The sequence below is a fragment of the Sturnus vulgaris genome, chromosome 1, assembly GCF_052056855.1.
Source record: "Sturnus vulgaris isolate bStuVul1 chromosome 1, bStuVul1.hap1, whole genome shotgun sequence".
NCBI classification, from domain to species: domain Eukaryota; kingdom Metazoa; phylum Chordata; class Aves; order Passeriformes; family Sturnidae; genus Sturnus; species Sturnus vulgaris.
This window is the reverse complement of record NC_142243.1, coordinates 86,067,721-86,079,669: the sequence shown is the minus strand read 5'-3', so window position 1 is coordinate 86,079,669 and position 11,949 is coordinate 86,067,721. Positions and strand designations below refer to the sequence as shown.

The 11,949-nt window shown below is 38.0% G+C and overlaps 1 protein-coding gene across 3 annotated transcripts in view; it reads right to left on the bottom strand.

Annotated features, from left to right (window-relative positions):
- Window positions 1–2,164: 2,164 nt before the first annotated feature.
- The window catches only part of SEMA5A (semaphorin 5A), a 411,339-nt gene continuing 401,554 nt past the window's right edge, over window positions 2,165–11,949 (bottom strand). For all 3 annotated transcript variants that reach the window (XM_088171122.1, XM_088171116.1, XM_088171133.1), the window contains exons 21-23: window positions 10,924–10,971; window positions 8,473–8,684; window positions 2,165–7,079 (exon numbers count right to left, since the gene is read on the bottom strand). In XM_088171122.1, the coding sequence (XP_088027248.1) occupies window positions 6,960–7,079; window positions 8,473–8,684; window positions 10,924–10,971 (380 nt within the window). In that variant the 3' untranslated portion in view covers window positions 2,165–6,959. The remainder of the gene's footprint in view (window positions 7,080–8,472; window positions 8,685–10,923; window positions 10,972–11,949) is intronic.

Genomic DNA, 11,949 nt, shown 5'->3' with positions numbered 1-11,949 from the left:
TAAAAATCTCCAAGCTCTATATCAATTATTTTAGCTTGGACGCATCACTATTAAAAACAATTTTTCCACTGTACAGGTTATTTCATAGGGCCATGGAAAAAGAAAGCATTTTTCAGCACAAGATTATAAAAGCAGTTTCTTCTGCAGCTTTCCTGTCATCAAAGTTTCTTTTTTTTTTAAGTTGGGACTTTATATTTCCTATCTATTTGAAATCTTATATTTCTTTCACTTTCAGTCAATGTCTACTGCTGTAGCTAACAAAAGTAAGAATTCATTCAAAATCATGAGTTTAGTGGATTAGGAAATATAGTTGTTGAATCTTGGAATATATTAGAGAACCACACAGAAACACAGAATATGCTGAGGTGGAAGGGATTCATAAGGATTATCAAAGTCCAAATTCTGGCTCTGTGCAGGACACCCCAAGCATCACACCATGTCCCTGACAGTGCTGTCCAAAAGCTTCTCGACTCTGTCAGTCTTGCTGCTGTGACCACATCCCTGGGGAGCCTGTTCCAGTGCTCAGCCTCTGGGTGAAAAACATTTTCCTCATATCCAGTCTAAATCTTCCCTGACTCAATTTCAGCCCATTCCCTGGGGTCCTGTCCCTGGTCAGCACAGAGCAGAGATCAGTGCCTGCCCCTCCTCTTCCCCTCATGAGGAAGCTGTGACTGCAGTGAGGTCTCCCCTCAGTCTCTTCTCCAGGCTGAACAAAAAAAATTTACCTCGGCCACTCCTCATTCAGCTTCCCCTCAAGGCCCTTCATTATCTTTTTCGCCCCCCTTTGGATTCTCTCTAGTAGTTTAATGTCTTTCTTATATTGTGGTGAACAAAACTACTTTGTTATTGTTAATTACCTTCCATGATTTTTTCAAATCCAGATCTACTGTTGGATGAGGTTTGTGGATGAATACTTGGGAAAAAATAACAAAACCCAAGTGCAAATAACACCTTTCTTATGCGTTCTCAGCCTCTAGGATTGGATTATGAGAATGCTGGAAGTTACACTGAATCTTTTTCTGAAAATTACCATCTCTGCTCAGATGATCATTACAGTTATGGAATTGCTATAGTACCTTCAGTTTAAAACCAATTACAGACAGACAGACTTGGTATCACTATAGCAGTTTTCACACAGCCCTTGGTGTCAGTTTTACAGTAAAAAATTTTAGCAGACCTCACTACTGGCATAAAATCTCTCCTTCAAATTGATAAATACTCAGCAAGGTAGAAGTTGTGATCAATTTCCCGCAAGCAGAAAAGGCAAGGGGAAAAGTATATGAGAAAATATCCATCCTGGATCCAAAAAACCAACAGGGAACAGAAGGTTTATCAGTTCCCTGTACACTTCTCAGTGTGCTTTAACTTGCACCATGAAGTAGTCTAAGAGTGTGCCATCTCCATGGTGCATTTTTTTCTTTAGTAAATGGGGGGAAACTAGAGGGGTACACACTCTAACTGGCTGTGGGTGTTCAGCTTGTGAGGCTAGCCTGGAGCTAGTCCAAAATCCACAAGTGCAGCACCAGATCTACAGACCTTCTCTTGCCTTATCCTTCCTGCCAAAAAGAAGGATATTGTCAAAAAGACACCTGTATGGTGGCACTCCCTGCTTGTGAGCATTTCCACCCCCCCAGTTGACCTGATACTGGCAGTGTCACCAGTTAATTTCTCACCCCATTCTGAGTAACAATCACAACTTTGCACAAATACTTGTTGCCATCAGACTACTTTTTCTTGAGCTACTAGTAGGCTTGATTATCCAGGAGCTTACAATCTGGAAAGCCTCACCCTTGGCAGTTCCCAAAAAGCCTCTGCTTTCCTATGAGTTTATTGACAAGTTTTCCAAGCCTCCAGTCACATTCTTCTACATTTTTGTTTTCACTTCTGCCTACCCTTGCTTCTGCTGGGGCTGAAATTGTTGCCAAACCTCCCAGGTTTGCATATTTCCCTCTTTGTACCATCCCAGTTAGAGAATGTTGTCGCATGGCAACACAATGCAAAGCATTCATTTAGTGACACAGAACAATCTAGCTAAAGGCTATTTCAGCCACACACGGGTTCATCTTTGTGGAGAAGAGCAGACAGAAGAAAGGGAAAATGTCCACAGATCCCACAATCCTTCTTTATTTGGAAGAATGGCTTTTAAATGAAGTCAAGCAGTATCTCGTTTTATCATTCATTTATTTAGCAAAGAAAGGAATGAATTCAAATACCCCACACAATGAACAGATATTCCCTGATATCAAGATGCAGATTTGCTTGTGAAAAATTTTAAATGAATCTGGTTTTTTTTACTATTGAAGTCATCTTGTACTGTGCATGGATTTGTGCAGAAGCAATAGCAATACATTTTGGGCTCAATTCTGTAAACACATAAAAAAAAAGTAACTTGTTACATCTATACCATTGATCTCGGTGTGGTTACTTACGTGATGAGTAAAATTATACTCAAGAGCCCAGCTTATGCCAACCTAGGCATGGAAATGACACTGAAAATTAGAAGTATATATCTCTAGGCTCACTGCAGTGTTGGTGGAGACACACAAGCCCTCATCAGGATGTAACTCTGCCCATTTAAGTATGTTTTCCTAGATGAGACACAGATTATGCTGGTGGCAGGTACAGTTAAAATTGGCCAGATGCTTCAAGCAGAGCAAGATAAGCTTGGACCAAACTGTTTACAGAATTGATCTCATACAGCAAAGCCATTATGCATACAATCAACATTAGGAATGTGCTCATGTTGCGCCGATTTTATTAAAACTGGTCCCACATTTAAAGAAGTGAATATATTCATTCTATAATTATGAGGAAAAAAAAATACTGAAACATTTAATCCTATTAACATTTTACTTACATCTGGGACCTCTTACATTCTTTTCTGGTTTGAACAGCCATATGGTCTGATGCTCTGAGAAATTTCTTCACTAACATAAGTGGTTCAGTAGCTGAAACACTTATGTTATTTGTATGCTGGCGTGGTATTTTCCCAGTCTGGTGTGGATCTCTGGTAGAGCTAACTAAATGCACAGTATCCTACATCCATGTGAGACTTTAATCAGTACTGCTTAATAGCCTGGAAATCAAAGCCATTTAAGCCCCATTCTTTCTTCTACTCTCTCATGAAATTCCTAATCCTAGTAAAAAAATCTCTCAATTAGTTTTAGCCAAACCACACTGCTTCAACATCAGGTGACTGCAAACAGCTGGAACAGCTTCTACACAGAGTAACTTAAAAAGGCCATAAAGATCATCAGACTCAAATCAGCGTCCAAGATATACCTGCAAGCACAGGAGTCCATTTTCTAAGCAACCAAGGAATATATGTTATGATTCATTAAAAAAAAGCACAAAAACGTGTACTCGGGCATAGTGTACTTTGAGTTGGCCAATGAGTGTATATACCGTGACTGGCATTCTTGCTTCCTCCTCACTCCATGCAGCAGGGCTACATGGAAACAGCTTTACTTAGAGAATTTGCATTTATCTGCCAAACTGCTTGTATTCAAAATAGAAAAGCATTTTTAAATTTATGCAACCAGTGTAAACATGTTTAGCAATATTAACTAATGGCATCAGAGGTAATATAATTATTTATCCAAAATAGATCACTTTATCCAAGCAAAAGGATGAAGGACATTTAAGCATAGCATTTAACGAGCAAGGGTCTTGATTTTCCCTTTCAAAGAATAAAACAATGCTTTCATAACCAAATTTTATCCTTGAGAAAATTTGAAAGCTCTCTTGGCTTAAACAAGGTTTGCAGGAAATGCCCACTTGTTATATTTTTGACAGAAAGAAAAGTAAGTGCTTTCAAGAAAAAATGGACATCATTTAATAGGCAACTTGGCAGTGCTAGGTTAAATGTTGGACTCGATCTTAGACATCTTCCAACCTAAACAATTCTATGAAATCTGCTTTTTCAGCTTTGCAGCCTATTTTAGAAAAAATGCTAAATAAAGTTAAAAATTAACAGATACTGCACTTTGCTTTGCTCCATGTAGTAGGAAAAGCTGTACTAAACTACCTGGGCAGCTACCTAGAATTCAGAAGGTGATACAGTCAATGCATCTGGAGTCCTTTAAAATTACCTGACTCAAATAACTAAAGGCTTTAAAACGTGTTGTCTCACAACCCAGCTTGACAAGGAGAACTTGCCATCAAGCTTTTCTCATTTAAGTGCTGTGAAATTTCCATGTTTACCCTGCTGCTTCAGATAGAGTTTTGAATATATTTCTACCTGTGATAGAGAACAATTAAATTTAGAAAGCTAAATGACAAAGAAAAATAATTAAAAGAAACATTTTCTGACATGTTGGCGTGGGAGCTGCTCAAAGATCTGGAACACCTGAAATACTCCTTTAGGAGAGGGAAGTGTGAACAGACTGAGCATCTGCTAAATGGACTTCTACCTATGATCATGCAGACTTAACCTAGGGTCTTATTACCACATATATAACACATATCTAACATATGTATTTATCCATGAAAAAATGAAAAATAGATCACTATAAAGATAGGCGTGCCTCAAACTACTGAAGACTTAGGAAAAAAAAAGATAATTTCAGTAATTGTAATTCAAAAAGGTAAAATAAAAATACCTAGTTCAAATATTTTAAAGATATTGGTCTCAAAACTAATAGTCTAAATATAAAATCCAGAAGTCGGACTAATGTGCTCTTAGTACAGGGGCAGAAAGGAACAATGCTGCTCAAATGTGTGTATGTACATGTGCTGCTTTTTCCTGGTAGTAGCAACAATATATTTCTTTTAATCTTATTTAAATATAAAATGTATATTTTGGCATGAACACAGTAATTCAAATACCATACTGGTTATGATTTGGAGAGCTTTTCTCCTCTCTATTTCTTGCAAAGAAAATTTTCTCTTACGCAGGGCAATCAGCTAATTTATTCCTGGAAAACCAAATCTAATGTACAGTGAAAAATCACAAATTATAGAGACCTAGCATTATTATACTTTCTGGAGATGAGCTGCTGTGAAGGTGAGGTGCATTCATTTGACTGAGTTAGTAATAGGGAGAAGTATTCAGCTGGAAAAAAATAGGCGGCTGATCTTAATTACTTTCATAGATGGTAAATGTGTGTTCATTTTACTGCATAGCATTTTAAAGACCACTTTGAATATTTTCATTTTGCTGTAGAACAGATTGGAAGCATAGTGCTACATTCAGATCTATCCCCGTTCAAAAATATAGCTCACTGCCATGAGTAGATACAGTATTTACCATTGCTATGGAAATGTTTATTGATTCTTTTTGATTTTCTTTCATACATAGTTGTGAATCGTCATAACCTAGACATGTTTTTCTCTATTTGTCTATCATTCCATAACCTAATTATCAAGGGCTCTAAACAGAATGGAAACATCTCCATTCTGCTTCTCCTTGCATACCTCCCTAGTATTCTAGCGTGATGGTCTTTGCTTTTAGCAAGAAAATGAAAGCCCAGTTCTTTAATCCTTAATATTCACTTTCTTCTCACAAGCTTCTGAGAATAGCAAATGCTTCCTTGCTGCTATATACTCTGTAAAATCTGACTCAAATCCCTGAAATTTTTTTTTTAGTTATACATATGGAATTTCAGATACAAAAATAAAAATGGCATGAATGCATGTGAAAACAGACAAAGAAAAATGCTATAAAACTTTGCGTTTCCTCATCTACCACTACAAAAGGAATTAAAACTGATAACTTAAAACTCAAATAGTATTTTAAATATTTACATCAATGAAGTCCAACAAGATCATCACTTGAAACACCGTAAGAATGTTCCTATAGGGGCTGACTGGTGCAGGTCAGACGTGACACCAAGGTGAGACAGCCCTTTGCAAATGTATACATATTCTCTGAGCCAGCTTTGTTTGTTGGACACGTGCATATAAAGTAAAAGCTGGAAAGAAAGAAGCAGACCTATGATTATGCCTACATACCCCCAAGAGCCAGAGATGGCACACAGTACAGGGTGCAGGTGCACGTTCTGTGCCCAGCCTGGTGGCAAGTGCCACAGCCATCACGGACAAGTGTGTCCCATGGGCATGCAGCAGGGAGAGGAAGCCTGTGGAATGCCACAACAGACCTGCGAGCTGCAGCAAGGCTGGTTTATTAGAGACACAGAGAAAACCCTCCCAGCCTGCCTCTCCCATCTGCCCACCTCCCTCAGCCTCCTTGTGGGACAAGCCCTTCCACACCCTCACAAAAATTAAACTGAGCAAGGTGAAGGCTTTATGTGACTGGGCTTGGCTTGCAAGTGGAAACCACTGACCCTGGAGTGTCCAGGTTAATTACAAGATTGTATCCCTTGGTACTGCCTTAGAACTTCTCTGCACTCTGAGCAGCTGAACTGCAGTCAGAGTGATTTACAGCCCAGGAGGATCAGCCTACAGAGCCCAGAGCTGCTGCAGAGGATCACTAAACCACCACATTTCTTTTTGTCATCCCCAGCACCGTGTGAGCTCTTTTTGGCAGTGTGAGCTTCAGGAGACTGCTTCAGGGCTAACAGCAAAGCTCCCTTTTTAAACCCCAAGGAAATAAAAGACGATGCCTAAAAAGAAAATTGGATTTGTACTCCTGGCACAGGTTTAAGGGGTAACATTATTATTTCTTTTTAAAACTCCAGAATTACTTAGTCACTTGTTAAAGAAGTATAAGTGAAAGTTTATGAAACTGAGTGAAGCAATGCAATCCTCATGAGTGGTCCAGCAACATTGAGGGGCTACAGCTGCCCTTGACACTGAAGGCCAACCTTGCATTCTGCAAAGAAAACATCATGTCACAAACAGGCGGTTTGGGCTTTTGGCAGCAATGGGACATTGATGGCTTGGATCGTGCTTGAAATGTCTCTGAACTTCATCTCTGAAGCCTCAATCACATGAGCACTTGAGTAGCACAGGCCTTGGGGACTGGGGAGTTACAGAAGGCCAAAAAATACACAAGCCCATTAGTACTCATCATAATTATTGAAATCTGTAAAATAGGTATTAGAATAAGTCTTTGCAGTAAGATGCGGATTGAAGTATTTGTTTCTCTCCTCTAGAATCAGGTTGTTTTTGTTAAATGCCTGGTAAGAGAAAGAAAAAAATAAAGAAATCAGAAAATGAAAAGGACATAGGAAAGGTAACCACTAAGTACTCTATCACCAAGGCAATTTTTGTGGCAAATATCTATGTATAGTAAGCCAGTCAAAAATTCATTGAGAAATACCTGTACATTTACAGAAACTTGCACTTGCAAAAAGTATCTTCTTATGTAATAATATTCCTACAGAAAACAATTCTACTTAATAAAGCCAGACATTTTCCCCAAATATTAAAGAACTAATTTTATGATTATATTAATATTTTTAAAACATATATATGCAGTTCTTCCTATTAGAATGAGCCACTTACTATTTTTTTACTGAATAAGTATTATTTTCTCTTTACTGTCTTAATTCCCTGATTTTCAGGTGGCAGAAATGTCTGAAGGCCTTAAGAGCATAAATCCTGTTTTTTAAAAAAGTAATATGGGTATTTAGAATATGAATTTTCAAAGGTTTTTTTGGGTGTTTTTATTTTTTTTTTTTGTTGTTGTTGTTTCTGTAGCTATCTAGGGAGATTATGTGGAATTTGAAAAAGCTTTAAATTAGGTTCATATTTCACTGCTGACTAGAAGATCCAGACTTTTCTTGCTGTTTCTAATGATTTTCATTAAAATGTCTTTAATTAGAAAGAAAAATGCAGAAATTAAGAACTGGATTATCCAGGTAGGATTAAAGAAAAATCCTCATTTGCAAAAAAGCTTTGCAGCTGCATGAATAAACTTTGTAATCTCAAGAAACTGAACTAGGTATTTTCAGAATGCACATCCTTCCTTAATTCAGTGGATCTGAAAAGTGGAGTTATTTTAAAAGGTCACAAAAAGAAAACAGCAATTTTGGAATAATGATGGGATAGTATACATAGCATTATAGACTCTCAGTGTATTTGTACTGCTTTTTCACATAGTTTGGCTATAAACATCAATTGAGAGTCTGACCCAGAATATATTCACCAATACATCTCCCATATAGAGGCATAGTGCAGGTAGATAAACAGGGCACTTGAGACTGGATCATCAAGGCCAAAGGATTTTCTTCAGTAGATGCCATGGTGAATGGCCCTATTTACTTCTTGAACAAGCCACTAGGGAACACAATTGGGAAAAAAAATCCCACAAAACAACTTGAGTGATTTGCTTTCTTTCCAGAAAAACCTGCTGTATAAATTATACACACATGCAAAATCCAGCTTCCTTCCTAACAGGGATTGATAAGGATCTGCAATTACAACATCTGAAGTGAAATCTATTTTTGTCATTAATAGTCAGCATAAGTTGAGCTCGAATGCCGCTGCGGAAAAGTAGCAAGGAGAATTCTTTTGACACAGGGGAAACGTTGTCTAGGTGTACAGAGTAGCTCCCAGCCCTCTGCTCACCTTGATGGCTTCCACGGAGTCGTATTTGTCCAGTTTGTTGATGTGGTTGGTGATGCTGGTGTTGAGCGGGGCGGGTGACACCGGGTGGATGACAGTGGCGTCGTGGGACTGCTGCTGGTAGCGCTGGCAGTACGTGTAAACAAGCAGGGTGAGAAGGCAACCAAGGATCGAGCTACTTAATCCCACTGCGATCATGTGGAACATGTTGAACTCTGCAGAGCGGAGAGAAGAAGGCAATCTTAATTTTAAGGCAGCAGCAGTAAAAGCTTCAGCTCGGGGGAAAATGTGGACAAGTGTTTGATTCAAATAAGGATAAGGGAATTTTCATGTGTTTCTCTGAAACATCTCAATTAAAATGGTTTATCCCTACAGTGGTAAATTCATTTTACCTCCCTGAAGGGACTACTATAAGAATCTTAGCTACCCATATATCTCTGTAAGTAGAGATTGTTGAAAGATGCTTAAACAAGTTAAGAACACAAATAAAAGAAAAATTAATTGCATTCCGTATGTTTGAATAGTTTATCAGGGGTTTTTTTCAGACTGTATAACACTGCCTTGTTATATAGAAATTATGTATATAGTGTACATAAACAGCTTTTTTTTACCCAGTGAACTACACTATCACCTCCTGTGCTGCTATTCCAGTTCTTTCTCTTACACATAGTGACTTGGGGCACTTACACATTGTGACTTGTTGACAAAATCCTGATATCCTTGAACTCCATTCCTGCTTTCCATAAACATATTCAATATCCATTTTATTGGATGCATGTCCCAGCAGCAGCAGCAAATATTTTTCCATCCCTGCTTTGATTCTTGCTGGTTACCATTCTTTTTGTATCTTGGCCAGTTTGTTCCCTTCTCCAGCTCTTAGCATTTTTTCTTTATTTAAGAGGGAGTGAGGAAGAAATGGTAGCATTCTAGGGGGAAATAGGTAGTGGCAAGAGATGGACTGCCTGAATCTCAATACACCTTTAAGCATAGAAGCCAGAGAGTGCAAAGTCAACAACTTGGAGCCCAGCACCCTCCTATCTGCTCTGCTCTTCAAAGGTACAATAGCATCAGACCATGGGAAACCCTCTCCACCTACACAGGGATTTAAACTGAGAGGAAGCCAATTGCTGCATGAAACTGTAGGAGGGAACCTAAAGCACAATCATCCCCTGTTGTTGCTGACCAAAGAGACCAGATCAGATATGGCACCAGTAGGATTAGCTCAAAATAAACAAATTGCACTGCTTTCCACTGTTATTTTGAACTGTGCTTTTTGATTTAGGGAAGAAGCATCACTGAGAAGCTCATGTTGGAAATTTCATCCTTAGCATGACTGAAAATTTGTTTGTTGTTGCCTAAATGTACAAATGAAGGATTTTAAACTGGTGCTAGTCTCAAAAACATCTCTTAGATCTTTTTCTTTTTTCTGTATCATAATGCAGAAAAATGGGCCAGTATATGGGTCTCATTTTTAAGAAACCTGAGGTAGAACCTTTACATGCCTATTGAGTACTTAGAAACACAAACTAGGTGACTCAGATGACTGTGTCAATATATCAATCTATCACTAAAACATCCTTTTACACCTTTATGAGTGCTTCCCAGTGCTGTAGAACTTGGCAAAATGTTTTCAGAGTACCACTGCTCATTAGCAGAAAAAATTCAAATGACATTATCTTTGCTCCCATAACAAGTTACCATACACACAAGTACCCTTGCATAACCTCTGCATTTCCGTTGTCCTTTATTAGGTTAAAAATGCAGCTTATCTGTGCATGGAAGAATACTAGAATGGGCCAGAGCTATTACCATAATGACACAGACTAGGCACGATAGCTCAGCAGAGAAAAAAAAAAAAGTTCATTTTCCTCCTTCTTCTCATTGTTTAGTGGCTTTAAAAGCTTTTCCTTTCAAGATCTCTTTTTCTAGCATCGCAAGTCTCTAGGATGGAATCTTTTATTTACTTTTTAGTTCTTTCTCTGGCAATGAAGCTGAAAATGAGTCCCACATAGTGTCTGGCCTATTAAATTTGTTAGCAGGCTGTTTTTCTGCTGTTTATTTGGAGACTAAAAGAGGTTTGTGGACTTATTATCCTTAAAAAGGCAGAGCAACAAATTTACAAATTTTGGCCTTCTGATAACTGGATTATTATAGATATTTCTTTTTGAGTACAAGGGTGACTGCCACACTGACAAAGAAGAAAATAAAAACATCTAATAATGCATGCTCTACTCTCAAAGGTCACTAATGACAGATGGCTATTTAATGAGAAATCCTATAGTAACTACATTTTCCTGTACAAGTAACTACTTTTTTCTGTAAAAGTGTAAATAATGAGAATGCAGCATTTAGAAGGTAGAATAATACTAAGGGAGTGCAAAAGGTGAAACAAAAGCAAATAATGGAGAATCAATATTTCAGCATTTAAAAGACATCTCCAGCTGAAAAGCTTACCGCCACATCGTTTCTCTTCTATGCTGCTGGATCGTGCCACAGATATTTCTAGAAAAATAAATAAACTACTTAGGCCAAGGAGAAAAAAATATTACAGAGAACTTCTAGTTAGATTAGCACAGCAAGGATTTAAAACTTCATTCTATTACATCCACTTCAAATTCAAGGTAAAAAATATTTTTTCTATGTGGTAGAATTAATAGAAAGGACCCATGATATCTTCAGGTTCTTTAGTTTCCGAAGCAAAGGCAGCAACTTATTTTTAATTCTTGCCTCAAAACATCTCCGGAATGAAAAGGATGAAATGCACATGGAAACATTCTTTGTGGCGTTTAGGCTTGTGGAGAAAGAGTTGATTTACTGAAGTAAAATTAACTACAGTTTAATTACCTTGTGCTCAAATGTGCTCATTACTTCTACAAGTCTCGTCTAGCACTAATGTGAAAAGTGGGAATTTATACATCTTCAAAAGAGATGACTGTCAGTTTCATAGCTCTCACTTATAAACAAAAAAAAAAGTAATTCCAGCCTGTGTCCTTATCATTTTTACTCTGAAAATACAGAATAAAATCTGTTGGCAATCAAGCTTTTCCACTCCTTACTTCCAGACCACAGTTTCTATGAAGGAAAGTTCTGCCTTACAAATCAGTCTCTTGAACCTCTCTGAAAGTGTCAAGGTTCAACTGTATACAAGTGGGGTGGCTGACACAGTATACCTGGATTTCAAAAAAGCAGAATTTTAAGTTCTTTGATAACGTCTTTCCAAGCAACAAATGAAGTGAGGGAAAAGATACAGAAATGGGCTAATACTGTGTGCCCAGTTGCCACTTCTGCAGGGATTAGTCTTTTCAGCCAAGAGTTAGGGAGGAAACTCCTCAGTTAGAAGACCTGGATGAGAAAAAGCAAGCCAAGTGAACTAAATCTCGATTCCCTAGGTGGGAGTAATTGGCATGACCTTATCTGCTGTGTTACTGGTAATGTAAGGAGGAGCAGCAAACAAACCAGAAGGGCAAGAGACGTGGTAGT